At 46.7% G+C, this 19,902-nt stretch overlaps 1 protein-coding gene across 5 annotated transcripts in view; it reads left to right on the forward strand.

The window, feature by feature from the left end:
• The window catches only part of CCBE1 (collagen and calcium binding EGF domains 1), a 286,575-nt gene extending 267,144 nt beyond the window's left edge, over positions 1-19,431 (forward strand). For 3 of the 5 annotated variants that reach the window (XM_067698924.1, XM_067698927.1, XM_067698926.1), the window contains 5 exons: positions 6,136-6,256; positions 11,679-11,818; positions 11,899-11,934; positions 12,678-12,779; positions 14,971-19,431. In XM_067698924.1, the coding sequence (XP_067555025.1) occupies positions 6,136-6,256; positions 11,679-11,818; positions 11,899-11,934; positions 12,678-12,779; positions 14,971-15,204 (633 nt within the window). In that variant the 3' untranslated portion in view covers positions 15,205-19,431. The remainder of the gene's footprint in view (positions 1-6,135; positions 6,257-11,678; positions 11,819-11,898; positions 11,935-12,677; positions 12,780-14,970) is intronic. The other 2 variants (XR_010933002.1, XM_067698925.1) reach the window with 2 other exon arrangements.
• The last annotated feature ends 471 nt before the right edge of the window (positions 19,432-19,902 follow it).

Here is a 19,902-nt window from a genome sequence, read left to right on the forward strand (position 1 = left end):
TCCCATCAGGACACTGAAGAAAAATCTGAGCTAAAGAGCCAGGTTTTTTTTTTTTTAATGAATTTATTTATTTATTTTTAAAATTTATTTTCCGTTGCATTGGGTCTTCGTTGCTGTGCGCGGGCTTTCTCTAGTTGCGGCGAGCGGGGGCTACTCTTCGTTGTCGTGCGCGGGCTTCTCATTGCAGTGGCTTCTCTTGGTGCAGAGCACGGGCTATAGGCACACGGGCTTCAGTAGTTGTGGCACACGGGCTCCCGTAGTTGTGGCTCGCGAGCTCTAGAGTACAGGCTCTGTAGTTATGGTGCACGGGCTTAGTTGCTCCACAGCATTTGGGATCTTCCAGGACCAGGGATCGAACTCATGTCCCCCTGAATTGGCAGGCGGATTCTTAACCACTGCACCACCAGAGAAGTCCCAAGGAGCCAGTTTTTAATTAATTTATATATTTTTTTATTTTTTACTGGTATGAAGAAATTTTTTTTTCAGGTATGACTTTTTTATTGAAATATAGTTGATTTACAGTGTTATATTGGTTTCAGGTGTTCAACCTAGTGATTCAATATTTTTATAGTTTATACTGCATTTTAAATTATTATGAAATATTGGCTGTATTCCCTGTGCTGTGCAATATATTTCCTTGCAGCTTACTTATTTTATACATAGTAGTTTGTACGTCTTAATCCCCTACCCCGATTCTGTCCCTCCCCCATTCCCTTTCCCCAGTGTTAACCGCTAGTTTGTTCTCCGTATCTGGGAGTTTGTCTCCATTTTATTATATTCATTCATTCGTTTTACATTTTAGATTTCACATACAAATGATAACACATTTGTCCTTCTCTGACTTACTTTACTTAGCATAATGCCTTCCAAGTCCATCCATGTTGTTGCAAATGGCAAAATTTCATTCCTTTTTATATATCCAAAGAAAACAAAAATGCTAATTCAAAAAGATGCATGCACCCCAGTGTTCCTAGCAGCATTATTTACAATAGCCAGTGGAAGCAACCTAAGTGTCCATCAACAGACGAATGTGTAAGGAAGATGTGGTGTATATATATACACAATGGAAGGAGCAAGTTTTTAACAGGTCCCTGTGTTCCTGCAGCAGGGGTGATCTGAGTTGAGAGCAGCGCTGCTGCGGAGCAGTTGAGGAAGTGAGAGTGTTTGTTGAGCACCCGCTCTGGCCTGTGATGGGCTGGGAGATGACGAATGACGAGAACGGACAGAATAAAGGCCTGCCTTAAATAAGCTTCCTGTCTTAGCTGGGAAACCAAGCCCACAGTGGAGTTAACACCATGGCCGAGTGGAGTGGGGCAGGCAGCGGAGGCTTCAGAAGTTAGAGGTCAATGCGATTTCAGAAGTGTGAGCAGATGTGCAACCTGACGGCTGCGTTTGTTCGCTTCAGTGCTGCCTTTAGTGCTGGGCAAATAGATGGCTTCTCAGTGGTTCATGGTTTCCTCTGCTACCTTGATCTAGTTGCTCTGTAAAATGGGTCTTCTCAGGATGGCTGGGAAGACTATTCTATATGAAAGTAACTGTAGATTGCTTTGTCAAGTATCATGAGTAATATTAAGAGAGGCAGCTGGGTGTTGTGGTGAGGACCACAGATTCCAGAACCAGACTGGCTAAGTTTAAGTCCTAGCCTCTTTACTTCCTGGCTGTGAGACCCTGGGTAAGTTACTTAACCTCTCTGTGCCTCAGTTCTAGAGAAAGTGGATAACAGTGCTACATACTACGTAGGGTTTTCATGATGATCAAGTGAGTTAATATTTGTAAAGGACGTAGAACAGTCCCTGCCACCTAGAAAGGGCTCTGTAAATGCGTACCGAATAAATAATAAACATGAATTATACGTCCTAATAACGTGCTTTACAGGCAGCATCTGATTCGTCCCAACAGCCCCGTGAGGTAGGTATTTTTATTACGAAGGCTAATACGAGATAATGATATTCATAATTCCATTGACTGGAATCGAGGAGAAATGCAGACTCTTCACGCAGACTTCTTCCCAAACACCTGCACCCCTCAAGCCTGTCATCTGCTGTGTTTGGGTAGACGGTCAAGCCAGGATTTCTGGAGGGCCGCCTCTAAAACGCCAGTGCCTTTACATTCCTCTCATCCTGCTGACACACAGAGGAACTGGCCGGAGGCGGAGGCGGGATGTAATCACCCAGCAGGAGGTCAGCCAGGAAGCTGAGGTCGGTGTTTACTGGGTCACCTCCTGGCTTTTACAAGGGAGCGAAGAGAGCTGGAGAGGGCCCAGGGTGGGTGGGGACTAATCTCTGAAGTCCCTCCACGTGCCGGTCTCATCCTCCCAGCTTGCTTACAGAATTTTACATCCAAAGACTTGCTCGTCTGGCCCAAACCTCTCGTTTTATAAGCATGAAGATGAGAACCTGGAAGGGTGAAGGGACTTACCCAAAGTCATCCCGCTATTTAGAAACAGAGCCAGGAGCATCCCCTCAACCCCTGACCCCGTCCCACCCCGAAGAGCATTTGCACTGTGTCCGCGGTCCTGGCTGCTGGCAGTTACTAGTCTGGGCGCTGGGCCAGGCACGTTCAGGACATCGTCACTTTCATCCTCCCAGCAGCCCTTCTTAGGTGGATAGTACAATCCTCATTATATGGTTGAGATAATCAGTTCTATAGATCCCACAGGTAGAACATGGCAGGGCTGAGATTTAAACATAGATCTGCCTAATGCCAAAACCCACAGATAAAATTCACAATTTAGTTTTTCTCTTGGAAGCAGATAATAAAATTGAACTAGCCTTCAAGGGCCAGTGTTGACCCTCTGTCCTCTAGTTAGAGTAGTTTCGCTTCTAAATTCTCCTCACTCAGGGATTCACCCCCGTTCCACCCCAGGACCCAGGCATTGCAGTCACAGATTGGAGTGGCCTCTCGCTGTGACACAGTGATGCCAGCACCATTGTAAATAAACCCCTGGGACGTAGCTGGGTCCTGGCAGTGACATTGAACCATGAACCCTGACCTGAAATTGTGCAAAGCTGGCTTTCAGATTGCGCAAGGTTGTAATTCTTATCGTTTTCCCTACTGAATTCTAAACGATGATCATAGGGGAATTGAGTGTGTTTCCTTGCATCTTTCGGGGAACACTGGGTCTTCTCAAAGCGCAGAAGAAGACTGTTTATCTGGAACACACTGGATGGTCAGGAATCTTCTAGCTCATGGACCTGCAAGGCTGTCCTTACCCAAGGATTTTCGTACTAGCTAAGGGGCTCCAAAAGCACTGAGGGACCCTTCGGAAGAGGGGGTCGGTGCTTCTTTGAGCTTCCTGCCCTCTGAGCATCCTTGCACCATGAACTGAATGGATTTCAGTAAGAACTCCGAGAAAAGGAAAAAAAAAACTGTGGAGGAATTTCCAGGCAGAGGAGCATCCTAGGCTCAAATAGGCCACCTAGGGCAGCTGAAGCAGGAAAGAGGCCTTGACCCAGGAGAGCCTGACGTGTGCTCTGCAGGCGAGCGAGGGGGGTGGACAGGAGGAGCAGGGCAACACCTCAGGCCTCGTGGCCCCGCCCCTTCTGTATGCCAGGCTGCAGGGATACCGCCAGAACCCTCTCGTGGTTTCCCACGGTTTCACCTTTTAGAAACATTGCAAGCACTTCATTAAGGGGCTAATGGGCTACAGGACTTGGACAGTCACCTTGCAGAGAGCTGGAAGAATTTGTTCTCCGTCAGATGTAGCAGGTACAAGTCGTTTGCCAACATACAGACCACGTATTATTGTGATGTTCGCTTTTCGCTCATACTGGATTTCTTCTGTTAGCAAGAACGTGTGTCTCTGTAACTAAGAAAAATCATCGCTTCTACATCTGGCTCAAGATGGCCCCAAACCCAGCAGCCACCCAGCAGGAGAAGGCGATCTTGGGGCAGGGATGTCCTCTAGAGTCATGTTTCAAAATAGTCATGCTAATCATTCCCAAACCTCCATGCTCAGAAACACACACCAGTGCAGAAGGCCGAGGACTTTATGAAGCCAGAGAAGGTCATCTGGACAGCAGAACTTTCCCAAGCCTCCCAGTGCCATTCACACACTGGTCTCTTAGCTGCAGTTCAGTAGGTAGATTTTGTAGTTTCCCCATAAACTCCTCGGGCCTAGGCTTGGGGGGGTTCAAGATCTCATGATCATCTTTTACTCCACCTTCCTGCTCTGTTACTATCAACCCAGGTGCCCTGAGACCCCAGGGGTTATTCATGTGGCATGGTTGAACTCAACTGGGACTGTCTAGTCTCCCTGGGGCAGGAGGAAATCCGTGGGGAAGAAAAGGAGAGGTGAGAAATGCTGACTTGCCCGTGAAGTAGGAAAGTAAAGAAAACTCCAGGGTTTTTCTTTCTTTTTTTAATTTTTCACTTCATTTTTATTTATTTTTGGCTGCATTGGGTCTTCGCTGCTGCGCGTGGACGTTCTCTAGTTGCAGCGAGCGGGGTTCTACTCTTCGTTGCGGTGCACAGGCTTCTCATTGCGGTGGCTTCTCTTGTTGCGGAGCACAGGCTCTAGGCACATGGGCTTCAGCAGTTGCAGCATGCGGGCTCAGTAGTTGTGGCGTGTGGTCTCAGTAGTTGTGGCACACAGGCTTAGTTACTCTGCGGCATGTGGGATCTTCCCGGACCAGGGATCAAACCCGTGTCCCCTGCATTGATTGGCAGGCGGATTCTTAAACACTGCACCACCAGGGAAGTCCCCAACTCCATGGTTTTTCAAATCAACATTCAATTCTATATTTCTTATCACCAAAAGCTGTAGTAATTTGGAGTTGACATAAGCCTCAGAGGGAGAACTTGCACAATTTCTAATTTAGCACTCTGTGCTGATGCTGAACCCACAGAGCACAACTCTGTCACAGTGGCAGTTGGCCACCTCTGATCACTAACAGGTGGTAGGAAACTCTGTCCGCAGCTCAGATCCGAAGATGGGTGTAGAGCCTCGGAGCGCTCCACGGGCAAGGATGAGATATCCACGGACCTTCTCGTAACTTGCATTGCCCTCTGGCCAGAGGGTCCCCAAGCAGGGCCTCGTCCAGGAGGACGTGGGTGACAAATGCAACTTGTTTCAGAAAATCGCAGTGATACTTGGTTTCTGTGGGACTCCAGGATCCCGAGTGACACCTCTGGGGGTAGCTCTGAGCCTCAAAAACGCAGTCTCCACTGATTTTACACCCCTGAATCAGCTTCCTGGAAGGAAGAGCCTAGAACGACCATTTATCAAGCACTTAGTACATTTCAGGTCCTGTGCTGGGCACCTGATACACACTACCTGTGTAATCCTCACGTCTTAACGGTGGGCGTTATCCGTGAGGAAATGGACATTAAGAGCATGCAGTTCTTACCAAGGGTCTCACTGATTCCTGACCTCAAGGAATGCAAAGGTCATTCACGTGTGTGGTCCCTCTGGCTTCCCCTAGAATGAGCTCCTGAAATCAGAGAGAGAGAGAGAGGCAGGGAGCCACGGTGCCTTTTATGACTTTATCTCAGAAATTACACACCGTCACTTTCGTCATTTTCTGTTCATTAGAAGCAAGTCCCTAAGCACAGCCCACACTCAGAGGGCAGAAAATTAGCCTCCACCTTTTAAAGGGAGGAGTGTCCAAAAATCTGTGGACATATTTTAAAACCATCACAGTCACCGTTTCCCAAACACCTGAGCGTACACGTGACCTGTAAGTCATATTTTCCATCCTGGCTCTCAAGGTGGAGATCTGTAAGAGCCGGGACCGTGTCTTGGTCACTGTTGTCGCCTTAGAACGAAGCACAGGGCCTGGCACGTAGTAGTTTCTCAAATGTTTGAGACATGAGTTCTTAATAAAAGTCTGAAACAGGTGGGTTGTATTAATTATGAAGATGATGAGTCTAATGATATCTCGGCAGGCTGGAACTGATCCAGGTTCACCCACTAAGCAGCCGGGGGAGTGATCTTGTACAAGTTGTTTTGACTAGAAGGCCTCCGGGTTTATAAGAAGGATCTCTACCGTCCGTCTGCACGCTGACTGGCTCCGATAAAGGCGTATGCACAAGAAAAGGCTCTGTGCCCTCTGCAGACCACACACGTGCAGGGCATTCCCTGGCAGCGGTGGGGCCGTCGGTGCTTCCTGACCCAGGTTCCTCTTCTCTTTGCAGATTGCCCTGCTACCCAACAGCGCTGCGGACCTGGGCAAGTACATCACTGGTGACAAGGTGCTGGCCTCAAATGCCTACATTCCAGGACCTCCTGGCCTGCCTGGGGGCCAGGGTCCCCCCGGTGAGTATAAAGAAGGGCATAAAAGCATAGAGTGAAAGCAAATAGCATAAAAGGGTGATAGGCTCACCAGCCAGGGCCTGCCGAGAGCTCACGTTTAGTTGGGGCAGGGGGTGCGACAGAGTTTTTTAGCTCCCATGGATGGGAGCAGAAGCCGGGGTCCAGGGAGTCCCATGCCCGTGTGGCAAGAGGGCCTCGGGGAATTGGGTCAAGCCTGAGAAACCCTTCTAACCAATAGTAATCAGGGAGAAAAAAGTCATTGTCCTGGGTTTGGACAAGATTCATAAAGATCATCTTAAGTTACAGAGAAACAAAATGAAAACTATTTTTAACACTAACATATATGAACGTAGGATGGCGTAATGAACCCCTGTGGGCTCATCGCCCGGTGCTAACACCTTATGGCCAGCCTCACTGCCACTCTTCCCCAATCCTGTCTCCTCCTTCCCCTGTTATTTGTGAACACACTTACATTGATACTTATTTTGATATTTATCTCTCTGTTTTCCTTTAAATGTCAATCTCATTGAGATACAATTCTATATAATAAACTGTACACACTTAAGATACAGTTGGACGAGTTTTGACAGATGCATACACCCTATATCAAGCACTTCCTAACCACCACCCTATATCTGGTCTACGTCAAGGGGTAGAACATTTCCATCATCCCAGAAAGTTCCCTTGTGCCCTTGGCAATCTACATCCTCAGCTCTAGGCAGTCACTGACCTGCTTTGTATTGCTGCAGTTCTGTCCGTTCTACAACTTCATAGAAAGGAATCTATTCCTTCTGTCTGGCTTCCTCCGCGTACTGTTTTGGAGATTCACCCTTGTTACTCTGAAGAAAATCCCAAATTTCCTATCATTCCGTCAGGCAATACGCAATGAGAACTTTAAAAAATAACAACAGGGTGTTTTCTGTTTTATTAGGAGTCCCTCCGTAGATACATCAATACTTTTTATATTAGTGTTAACAAATGACTCTAAGACATGGATGTCTTATCCCTCATGTTCATCGCCTAGCAGTGTGCTAGGTATTGTGAATGACCTCCTGACATTCTAACGAGGATGACAAGACACATAAAGTGAAAGCAAATAGAATAAAACAGTACCTGCCTGCCCCCAAGTAAAGTATGCAGGTACTTCCTGCTGTAGAAGCTTAAGGAAGAGAGAGATCACTGTAGCCTGCAGTGGTCAGGGGACTTGGGGTTTGAGTTGGACCTGGAAGAACACGAGAGGTAGGATTGGTCCAAGCACAGAGGACACGGGCAGATTTTAGGCTGGAAGGTCAGCAAAAACAAAGGCTCAGAATGCTTCCCAAACTATATGTTTTCTTCTCCACTTATATCTTCATCTCCTGGTTTCCATCAAAACCCAGGTGGCCTGGGTCTCAGTCTGTACAGAGACCAAGAACTGGTCCAGGACTTTGGTTTCTCCTCTCGTTCACTCTTTTGGCCTCTGGGTCATGGTTGAGTTTTCTCCAGCAGATGCCACACACAGGCAGCCTCTTGCTGCTTCTAAGTAGACTTAGGTCTCTCCTTACAAACTGATTGTTTGCAGTGTTCTCCATCCTTCTCTAAGAGAATGTTCTCGCTCTGCTTCCCTGGAGGAAGTTCATCCCCCCAGGCCAGCCTACCTGTCACTTCAACAAGGACAAAGTAGGAACAGGGGAGCCATTGGCTTCTTTCTTCTTTTTTTTTTTTTAACATCCTTATTGGCGTATAATTGCTTTCCAATGGTGTGTTAGTTTCTGCTTTATAACAAAGTGCATCAGCTATACATATACATATATCCCCATATCTCCTCCCTCTTGCGTCTCCCTCCCACCCTCCCTATCCCACCCCTCTAGGCGGTCACAAAGCACCCAGCTGATCTCCCTGTGCTATGCGGCTGCTTCCCACTAGCGATCTGTTTTACATTTGGTAGTGTATATATGTCCATGCCACTCTCTCACTTAACGAATGACTTGCTAGCTTTCCTTTCCAGTTCTGCCGTCTGGTTTCTCGCATGGTTTGAGCTGTCCAGGGTCCTTGCTGGAGCAGGGAGTGATTGAGGACTGGCTTTGGCAATGGGCTATGCCCTTGCTTTCTCCTCCAATCCTTATTCCTTCTCTCTCCTTACTTCTAGCATCATAGTTTGTGATGCCCTCAGTTGAGATGTGTTAGGGCAACTAGAGAGATAATAAGATTTCTCTTACCCTTAACTAAAATTCCAGTCCTGGAGTCTGTGATGAATCACAGCCTGGGCCACCAATACAGGAAGCTCTACTAGGCTGGAACCCTTTGGCTTTGGTGTTGAGGGAGCGGCTGCTGTTCTGTGCTTCCCACTCTTCCTTTATAAGGTGCTGACGTTTGTACATCAAAGCCCCACACTTTAAAGGCACTTGACATAGCGATCTCTGAAGTTCATTGACTGTGTCAATGAAGGTGAGATATTACCTCTGGCCTGTCCTTGTGCTATCAGAGGTAAAATATTTATATTTTATATAATATAATATATTGTATTATATATAAAAATGTATGTATTATATTGTATATATATTATATATAATATATTTATTATATATTATATAAAATATTATAATATTTTATATAATATAATATATAATAAAAATATTATATTTATATTCAGAGTTATAAGAGGGATCTGGTTCCCCTCCCAGATGAACTCTTTCAGGATGTACCTGGAACCAGCATTGAGAATAGGGGGTGAGAGACATACTTGGATCGAACATTGACTGCATTTTATGTTGGCTCAATTATTTTGTGAGCTAGAAAAGACGTCCCCAAACATGATAAGTTTGAAGTCTTTGTTTTGTTTTCTGGTGCCTGAAAGCCATTCCATCCTATCACTGTGCTCTGCCGATTGTAGGAGCCGCGTACGATCAAGAAGTAATTACTGTGTGCGTTTGAAAGAGAGGAATCATTATAGCACTAAGGAATGCATCGCTGAGGAATAATTATAGCACAGCAGTCAGCCCAGCCTCTTCATTGCAGTCGTTTGACATGACACATTTACTAAGCAGCCTTCTCTGTACCTGGGCCTCTCTGAGCGTGTGCTGACGATTAAGATATAACCCATGCCCTCATAAAGTTGACGGGCTAAAATGGGTTAAAACACAATATCCTCCCCCATGCAAAAGAATGAAGTTAGACTCTTGCTTTATACCATATACAAAATGGATTAAAGACCTAAATGTAAGACCTGAAACTGTAAAACTCCTAGGAGAAAACAGGCAAAAACTTTCATGACATTAGATTTGGTAGTGATTTCTTGGATATGACGCCAAAAGCACAGATGACAAAAGCAAAAAGAGACCTGAAATTCCCTCATCTGTTCAGGCAAGCTGTCTATTCCTCTAGCACCTTTAGCATACGCTGTGATTTTAAAGTCCCTGAATGATAACCTTAACATCTGGGTCGCCTCTAAGTCTGATTCTGTTGATTGCTCTGTCTCTTGAATGGGGGCTGTTTAATCGGGGAGGGGGCTGGTTTTTGTTTGGTTTTTGGTTTTTTATAATGTGCCTCAAAATTTTCGACTGAATGCCAGATACCATTCGGAGAGGACCAGTAGAGACTGGGGGACAAAATAATTACTCCTGGAGGTGGGTATCCAGGCTGCTGGCAAGAAGAATTGAGTCAGTCTAATGAATAACTGAGCCAGGTTTGGATGTGTTCTCACTGTCTCTACCTCTAGTGTTCCACAGTCTTCAAGTTTTCAAATTCCTCCGATGGCAGGATACTGTTACTCTATGGTTAGTGGGGGCCTAGGGTGCTGGTGGGTGTTTCTCAGTGGTTCTCAGCTTTCAGCAGCCCCTGCAGAGCTGTGCCACTCTGAGCTCCTCTCTCCACGTTCTTGCTGTTCTCCAGTGGGAGACTGCTGTGACTTACTACCACGAGGTGGGGCTGTGGAGCTCAAGGATTTTTCAGTTCTCCTGGTCCAGCTGCAGCACTAAGCATGAGCTGGGCATCCAGGCTTTAGGGTAAGGTCTTCTCCCCACCTGTGGCAGCCCAACTCTGGCTTGTATCCGTGGCAGATCTTGAGCCGGAGAGTTTGCTGCCCCTCCTCTTATAGTAACAGCCATCCCCCTGGGTCCTGCAGGAGATTTGCTGCCCCACGTCAGTGGCTTGAGGCTTTTGCCCCAAACGGTTGAAAGTAGGAAAGTTACACAGTAAGACTTGCTCAGAAATAATATTTGTATAGAGGTGTGAAGAACAGGTGAGGGGTGAACAAGACTGATGGGAAACAGAGGGACTCGCTCTGAGGCGAGAGTTGAAGCAAATGAAAGGAAGGGCTACAATGAAGAGTAGGCCATGCTCACCGCAACACGGGGAAGCTGGCGTGCAGCAACAAAGACCGACGCGGCCAAAAATAAAGAATTTTTTTTTTTTTTTTTTTTAAAAAGGAGGGCTTCCCTGGTGGCGCAGTGGTTGAGAGTCCGCCTGCCGATGCAGGGGACACGGGTTCAAGCCCTGGTCTGGGAAGATCCCATATGCCGCAGAGCGGCTGGGCCTGTGAGCCATGGCCGCTGAGCCTGCGCGTCTGGAGCCTGTGCTCCGCAACAAGAGAGGCTGCGACAGTGAGAGGCCCGCGCACCGCAGTGAAGAGTGGCCCCCGCTTGCCACAACTAGAGAAAGCCCTCGCACAGAAACGAAGACCCAACACAGCCAAAAATAAATAAATAAATTTATTTTTAAAAAATCATTGATTCTAGAAAATGTTTTTAAAAAAAGGAAGGGCTAACATAGGTTTTTATTTTAGTGCCTCAGTGTGTGAGGTGCTACACCAAGTGGTGTGTGTGTGTGTATCTGAAGTCTCATTCAATGCTCAGAACTGCTCTGTAAGGTAGATTTTTATTAGCCCTGCTTTAAAGATGAGGAACTAAGGTTCAAAGAGGTCAAGCAGCTTGTCCAAGATTTAGAGGCAAATCAAATGCTGCTGAAACCTGGACACTCACACTCCCCAGCTGCATTAACCACCGCCCTGCGGTGATGGGGGGCGCAGAGGAGCAGATCGTTGTGAGCCGTTAAAGAAGTGAAATGCACGGAACTGGTCACTGATTGGATAAGGAGCTTGTGGAAACAGGGAAATCTGTAGGAAGACTCTCAGGTTTCCGGCTTGAGTGGCTGGGGGACTGGAGGTCCGTGAAAAGAATGGGGAAGTCTGAGTCACTGCGCTGTACACCTGAAACTAACACAACATTGTAAACCAACTGTATTTCAATAAACATTTTTTAAAAGAATAGGGAGGTCAATTTCTGGCCGTGTTAAGTTCAGACTGCCTATGGGACATCTCAGTGGAGAGGTCAGAAAGCAAAGGTCAGAGAGGGAAGAGAAGTGGCTGAATGGGGCTCCTGGACTCTCTTGTCAGTCAGCCTTGCCCTCCTCGCGGGCTGTGGACTAATGAGGTGTTCTTTGATTGCAGGCTCACCAGGACCAAAGGGGAGCCCAGGCTTCCCGGGTATTCCAGGCCCCCCCGGGCAGCCCGGCCCGCGGGGCTCCATGGGACCCATGGGACCGTCTCCTGATCTGTCCCACATTAAGCAAGGCCGGAGGGGCCCCGTGGTCAGTATTTCATCAGAGCTCCCATCTGTAGTTGGGGAAGGCGCGTTCCTTCTGTTAAACTAGGTCCCTTTGTCTTGTAGGGCCCACCAGGTGCCCCAGGAAGAGATGGTTCTAAGGTAAGTCTTCTGGGGGGTCCTTACACGCCTTAGGTTTCTCAGTTTCCACCTACTGGGCAGGCATCACGTAAAACTCAAGCACAGTTTGTTGTCCCCATTTTGCATGTGGCGAAGTTGAGACACAGATACACCTTTTGTCCCCAAAGCTGGGAGGAGAATCTAAAAAGCCATTTTCTTAAAATACGGAACAACCGTAATAACAAAAACAACCGCCAAAACCGCTTCTAAGAAAAATCACCCTATAAATGTTAAACAAGCCTCCTTGCTGTCATGGTAGCGTGGGTTTTTCTCGTTAGCCAGTGTTACGTGTGGGGCTGTTTTGTGTGTGTTCCCATTTCTTTGTGGTGTTTAAGTCAAGAACAGGAGAAGTCCCATTCTGTGCAAGTGGGTGGTTCCACTCTGAGGGCTGCCTGCCACTTGCCTCATACAGAAGTCAGTGTGAGTTACTTTGGAGGCTTCTAAGTTATTCCACACACTGCCTGGAAATAGCAGCTTTCCTCCTGTCAGATCTGGTTGGAAAATATATGGCCTCGGGGGAAATCAAAATGAGAGGCACTTGACTCAAAGCAGCTCGGTTCAAACCAGCGATCCCACGTGTGCAGCTTCAAGCTTAACATTTGTTTCCCGTAGGAAGTATTTTCTGTTTTGTGCAGGCAGATGGTAGTGGTGGGGTACCTAAATAGAGACTGGGGTGGTGGCATCCGTGTTGTCCAGAAAGCTAACCCTGACCCTTCTGTTCTTAGGGGGAAAGAGGAGCACCTGGCCCCAGAGGGTCTCCAGTAAGTAGCACCACCTGTCCTGCTTCCCCAGTGCAGTGTGCTCAGGGCTGCAGCTCTGAGGAGCCTGTAAGTTGGTCTTATGAGCAACAGCCAGCCCCTTCCAGCTGTCGCTCAGCTTGCCCACAGAGAACTCCGTGGTTAGAAGAAGAATCACAGAAGCCTTTAGCAGCTGGTTGGGGTTTACTTTTGAAAATTCATTTCCTATTGTTGTTTCTATGATCATAGCTAATCTCTACTTGGAATGTCTTCTCTTAAGATTCAAAACCCCAGTATGTCGTGAGTCTGTTTCCAGGTATGTCTTACAACATCTGAAGGAGCTAGAAAAGAAATCTACGGGGTTAAGTCATAACTCTGAAGGTTTAAGAATGTAGCCACCACTAGAACCCTAGCAGGTTGGATGACCGTCCCCTCCAGAAAGCTCAGACGTGCTCAGCTACTCAGGACCATTGAGACAAAATTAGCTGGATTGGACGTATAGTGTCTGGGAGATTAAAAGTGAAAATTAATCGTATCCAAAAGCACAGATGATTCAAGCAACCCCATTGCTTGTGAAGAAGTCAGTGTCACTTCTGAAGAAAGACAAAGATCCTTGACCTTAGAGGTAGGAGGTCTGAGATGCCATCTCCACTCTTCCACCTGTTAGCTCTCTGATCACGGCCATGTCACTTAGCATCCATCTCTGGGTGTCCATCCCCTAATCTGTGCAATGCAGGTGGCATCTGAACTGCCACACCTCAGGTGATCATCCACTGATGTCAGAATGCTCTCCGTGCAGCACTGAGTGCTTTGCAGAGTTACGTAAGCTGCTGTCCTGCTGCTTGCTAAGGTGGTGGCTTCAAAGCAGGGGTTGCAGAGGCTGATAAAGGTTGAAGTCCAGGGCTTCCCCGGTGGCGCAGTGGTTGAGAGTCCGCCTGCCGATGCAGGGGACACGGGTTCGTGCCCCGGTTCGGGAAGATCCCACATGCCGTGGAGCGGCTGGGCCCCTGAGCCATGGCCGCTGAGGCTGTGCGTCCGGAGCCTGTGCTCCGCAACGGGAGAGGCCACAACAGTGAGAGGCCTGCGTACCGCCAAAAAAAAAAAAAAAGATTGAAGCCCAGAACACTCATGTTCACACATTATTTTCCCATGTTCCACACAGCACTTCATAGAAACCAAGGCTTAGTAAATAGTTTATAATGACAAAAGGTGTTCACTCAGTAGAAGAATTAGGAAGCCTTCGTTTGGACCTTTCCTGGTCAATGAGGAATGGACGCCTTTACCATATACTGAACTTCGTTTAAATTACAGTTATAGGGCTTCCCTGGTGGCGCAGTGGTTAAGAATCCGCCTGCCAATGCAGGGGACACGGGTTCGAGCCCTGGTCCAGGAAGATCCCACATGCCGCGGAGCAACTAAGCCCGGGTGCCACAACTACTGAGCCTGCACTCTAGAGCCCGTGAGCCACAACTACTGAGCCCATGTGCCGCAACTACTGAATCCCACGCACCTAGAGTCCATGCTCCGCAACAAGAGAAGCCACCGCAATGAGAAGCCCGCGCACCGCAACGAAGTGTAGCCCCCGCTCGCCACAACTACAGAAAAGCCCACACGTGGCAACAAAGACCCAACACAGCCAAAAATAAAAATAAATAAATAAATTTAATTTTTTTAAAAATTGCAGTTATAGTCAACCATCCTTATAGACTTTTTAATAATTTCATTTTTAAAAAGATAACATTTAAAAATGTGTTATGCTACATGCCCTGTACATGCATTAACTCATTAAACCCTCACTTATGAAACCCTACAGAGTTAGGACTATTATTATCCCCGTTTTATGGATGGGAAACAGAAACCCAAATCAATTAAGTAACTTGCCCAGGGCAACACGGCTAGTAAGTGGCAGAGCTGAGGTTCAAACGCAACAGAACCCCAGCCTCTTAACCACTACTCTCTGCCTTCCTAAGTGTCTTCCAGGGTTCTTTGGAAAGTAACCTAGGAGGGTTATTCTCACATTCTGTCATTTTACCGGATTTGATAGAGCCTAGAGCTACGAGAGGTCAGCGTGTCACCATAGCTCATCCGGGAGCTGAAGGAATAGAAGGCAGAATCCCCCAGGCTGTTGTAGTCCTTATGTTTCGTCCCTTTGCGACACAGAGTTGACTTAAGTAGTTGCCAGCCAGCAGCAGGACAGCAGACCCCGGAGCCCACGGAAGCCATCAGTCGGCCAGGGGTTGGGTGTGTGGTGGTCTAGCTTTGACACCTCTCTCCTGCGCAGGGACCCCCTGGTTCCTTCGACTTCCTGTTGCTCATGCTGGCGGACATCCGCAACGACATCACCGAGCTGCAGGAAAAGGTGTTCGGGCACCGGACTGACTCTTCAGCAGAGGAGTTCCCGTTACCTCAGGAACTTTCCAGCTCTCCAGAGACCATGGACTTCGGCTCTGGAGATGACAGCCCCAAAAGAACTGAGACAAGAGACTTGGGAACCCACAGAGACTTCTATCCTTAGCACACGCCGACATCTTCACGCCAAAGGAAGAGCAGTGTTCGCCTGCAGTGAAATCATCCAGAGAACAGAACAGAACACCACTGGAGACCTAGAAAAGATACGTTCTTTTTTTCTTTTTTTTTAAACTCTTTTCCTTTCTTCTCCGTACTTCTCTTATCCCAAACACTATTTTCAGGCTAGACATACTAAAGACAAGAGGGAGGAAATGATTGATTTACTTGCTTCCCCTGGAGAATCTGCATGGAACTTTCCTTTGACTTCCTTATTTCCCAGGGACTTCTGATTTCTGAATCAGGTACTCTCACAGTGTCTTAAAATTTGGCAGACTATCAAAAAGTGGGGAATGGCAAGGTGAGTTCTAAGAAAATGTGAGTTTACTTATTAAAAATAATAGATACGTGTCCAAAATAGACTATTACACCTCAGTGTCAAAGTTAAATCAAATTAAATGAATTAAATCAAATTAAGTCAAATTAAATCAAAATTTTCAGTGAAAAGGGAGAGATGACAATGTATATTTATCTTGGTGGATAATTCTTTTTCCTTGTCAATCTAACGGATTTAAAATATTCTGTCCTCTTATCCAACCTTGTTTCCTAACTTTGATTAAGGAAAGGAGAGAAGGAGTGGAGATTAGAAAAGATGGAGAAAAATTACAGTCCCATATTGACTGTCCTATAAGCTGCCACATACTGACACTCAAGATGTGACAGTTAAGGGTTCCTACCACGCTTATCTATAACTATCCTATTTGAAGAAGAAAATTACTGTCGCTGTAGGAATAAATTCCATTGTCAAGACAAAAAGTAAGTGAATGCAGTGCCCTGGTTCACATTAGAACAGCGGGCTCCCGGGTGGCCAGGACGTTTTAAAGCTATCTGATCGATTGAGTGAGCTTGCTTAGTAAACCATAGATTATTTGCTAAACAAAGGTAACTGACCCTCAGGGAGAGGTGCCGAATTCCCTGGCTGTGACCGGGTGCCCGCCAGGCGCCATTAGGCTGTGATCCAGGTTGGATCGGTGTACGGTGGTGCTCAGGCTGGAAGAGGCTGCCTGCTCGGGTTGTTGGCCATGGGGCAGAAGAACCTTGGGCAGGGGACCTGCTGCGTCACAGAGGCAGGTAAATGTGCTGTCTGTGGGAATTAGAAGCCCTTGTCAGGGGCCAGCCAAGCTTGCCAGCGTGTTCAGACTGACACATGATTGAAAGATCTCTTGGATGAGGGAGGGGCAAAACAACAGTTTTCCTCGTTTGCTAAAAACTTCCTCCCGGTTTTTCCTTAATTTTCCATAATTTAGTCCTAGTTGCAGTTCTTGCAGGTCTTCTTGATTTCCTTTCCTCGGCAAACACAGGAAGCAGCTGGCAAAGTATATTCCCAAACCTCCCCTGGAGTCAGTGTTCGCTCTTACACTTCTGGGTCTCAGAAGGACACACATTCCGGAAAAGGCTTTCTCTGGAACCACAGGAGCACGAGTGCTCAAGGGAGGGGCAGGAACATCTGCCACTTTGTAATATTGTTGGGGAACCTCTTGGTTTTAATGGGCAGCTTACAGGCTCCTTCAGGTTCACTTTGTGGCTTTGTCGTTTGACACCCAGAATGACGTTTCATCGACCTGTTCAGGAGACCTTTGTACTTGTATTAAGCTTCACAAAGGACCACTGTTACAACTTCTCTTTGCTCATGTTCCCATTTCCCACCCTGCAGTGTCCCCATGACTTTCTGGGCGGTTTGTGTTTAATTTTCTTTTTCCATCTCCTTTTAGCCTACATCATTTCACTCTCCTGGGAGAGCTTGTTTAAAGACAACCACCGTGGGTGTTTATATTGCCACTTTTCAATCTTTCTTCAGAACGATAAGAAGGGCTTGTGTTTGCAAATCTCAAGTGACACCAGCCTTCCTTCTCTCGTCCCCATCCTGTTAGAGACACAGGGCTCCAGTCAGCCAGCCAGTGGCTGAGTTTTTCACCAACACTTGACTCCGCTGTTTCTTACTCACGCAAAGTCCCCGGTGACTGTCCACCAAAGTGTTACAGCTGAAAGCGAACGCATCCTCAGTGCTCCTTTTCTAGGATCCTTCCTGCCCCCTTTCAGCCTCTCCAGAATCTAATCTTCACAGCAGAAGCACTCGCCAGCCACGGGTTCGCAGAGATGAACTGAGCAGATGTTGATTCCCATCTGGTATATATATTTAACGTTTGCCTGCTTGTGGGACGCGGTATTTAAAGTGTGTGGATGGATGAATGCAAAAAAAAAAAAAAATCATGCACAGGCTCTATGAGAAATGATGAGGTTCATCTTTGATTTTTTTTAATGAAGAATTTAATTACCTTTTTAACCATGAACTGTATGTAGAAATAGAATTTTCTTCTCTGTTGTTGAGTACTCATAAAATGCAACGAAATTGCGTGTTTAGCCAGAGGCTAGGGTAATATATTAACAGAATGAATGGAAGGTGGTAATATCTGGGATTTGTGAGACGATTCTGGATAAGATTTTCTAACAAAACACACAGTAACCTGTATTTTATCATCTCAATCTGCTGGATCAGGTCAACTTATACAATAATTATTTATCCTCAGAGTTTCAAAACTTGGACTGCTACCATAGGACTGAATATATACTCTGTATGCCCAAATTATATTTGTCAAAGATAAGACATAATAAGGCACTGTTATTCCTAATGTGTCTTTTAGCTATGGGTGGAAAACCAAAGCTTCACTGTCTAAACAGGACTTCCGCTTAGAACCTAATGGAAAAGGCTTTTGGGGGTAGGGGGCATAAAATTTGCTACTTTTGGTAATCCACTTCATGTGTCATGGGGAAGAAAGGTCTTTGTACACTCCTCAATTCTTTCCCAGAAATGCTGACTTCAATTTTTTGCACCCTGATAACTAGAACTTAGAATAGGACTCCATAGATTGCTTCTGTTTCGGAAAGCGATGGGCATAAAACTCTCCAGTTCAAAATAGCGCAAGGAGGGGATACATTTTAGTGTAAGAAAATTCTCCTCCCTTTCCAATTCCACAGGGAGAAATTATAAGCTTTATGATGCCAACGCCTATGGGGATACACAGGGAATGCTGTCTTGTCTCTCCTTCTGTATTAATTCTAACACCTGCCACAGAATGAATTGGTCAACTAAAGTCATTTCTACCGTATAAACTCAGGCAAGTGTGTTCCTAGCCAAACAGGTAAATAACAAATGCACATTGGCATCCAGGGGTCGGGGCTTTGTTACTCCACCAGATGCCAGGTGAAGGGCCCCCTGGTTCTGGCCATGCTCCCTTTCTAGGGTTCATACTACTGTCGGCCTCGTGAGGCCTGCTGCCAGGCATGCAGGGGGAGGATCTTCTTCGTGACTAGGCACCAGGCATCTCCTTGGGGTGATAGCAAATCCCTCCTCATACTTCAAGTGTCCCTCGCCCTCTCCCCACTCCAGCCTGTCACAGAGCAGCAGTATCACCTTAACATCTTTCAGATAACCTTTCCTGAAAAGGAAATTCATTTGCAGGAATCCAGGCCAAACAACTAGAAGAACAGAGCCATCTAAAGTTATTAATAGGGGCTTCCCTGGTGGCACAGTGGTTGAGAGTCTGCCTGCCGATGCAGGGGACACGGGTTCGTGCCCCGGTCCGGGAAGATCCCACATGCCGTGGAGCGGCTGGGCCCGTGAGCCATGGCCGCCGATCCTGCGCGTCCGGAGCCTGTGCTCCGCGATGGGAGGGGCCACAAGAGTGAGAGGCCCGCGTACCGCAAAAAAAAAAAAAAAAAAAAAAGCATAAGGTTATTAATAATGAGTTCAGGAAATAGATGAAATTTGTCCTGGCACCATCAGCATGTGTGTTTCACAACAAATCAAAAAATAATTTTCCATTTGAGGAAAAAACACAAACATGGCCGTAATTGTTAACACATAAAACCTTGGACTTCACGTGCTCCTGCAACAAATATTACTGCTTTAGGGATATCACAGAAAGAAGACCCTTTTACACATCCCCCAGGGGCCTCAGCGTTCTTTATGAGATCCCCAAAGCAAGCACCCTGGGGAATTCCATGTGTGTCGTGACTCTGTTTTTATTTCCAGTGGCTAGTCATATCCTTCAGTAGCTATGTTCGTTATTTATAACAGGTCCATATAACAGTTGAGCTAGTATTCAGTTATGGATGTGATGCTATGACATACTTTTGACAAGATTATATATGTCCAATAACAAAGTTATTTTTCTTATGTGGTTGTACTGTGCTTTATCCTGCTGCTCAGTCCTGAAGAAGTAGTCAGTCTGTTTATCAGATGGATACGAGCTGATGGAGAGACATGTTTCCCTGAGGAGCCGGAATCTGCCTTCCGAGTGGGCCACCTCCTGGGGGAGTGTGGTCCCAACATTTGAGTCTGAGTCAAGGTCTGAGGGCCCAGCTTCCACTGAAGCTGAGTCTCAGAGGCCCACGTCCCCAGATGGGGAGGACCCCCGTGGGACCCCCGTGGTGGGGTTTTCAAACCAGAAACTCTCTGGAGATCATTGGAGGTGCCTTAGCGGGAGGCTTGTGAGGGTTCCACACCTGCCGCAACTCCCACTGCCCCATGAACAACTCAGCCTTCAGTTGGATTTGGATTGGGATTCCACATAAGTTTTCCTTTGGAAGGAAAAAAAAGTTGACTACCTAAAAAAGAGGTTACAGTAGAGTTGGGGGAGAGAAAGAA

Source organism: Pseudorca crassidens, chromosome 12 (assembly GCF_039906515.1).
Source record: "Pseudorca crassidens isolate mPseCra1 chromosome 12, mPseCra1.hap1, whole genome shotgun sequence".
Lineage (NCBI taxonomy): Eukaryota > Metazoa > Chordata > Mammalia > Artiodactyla > Delphinidae > Pseudorca > Pseudorca crassidens.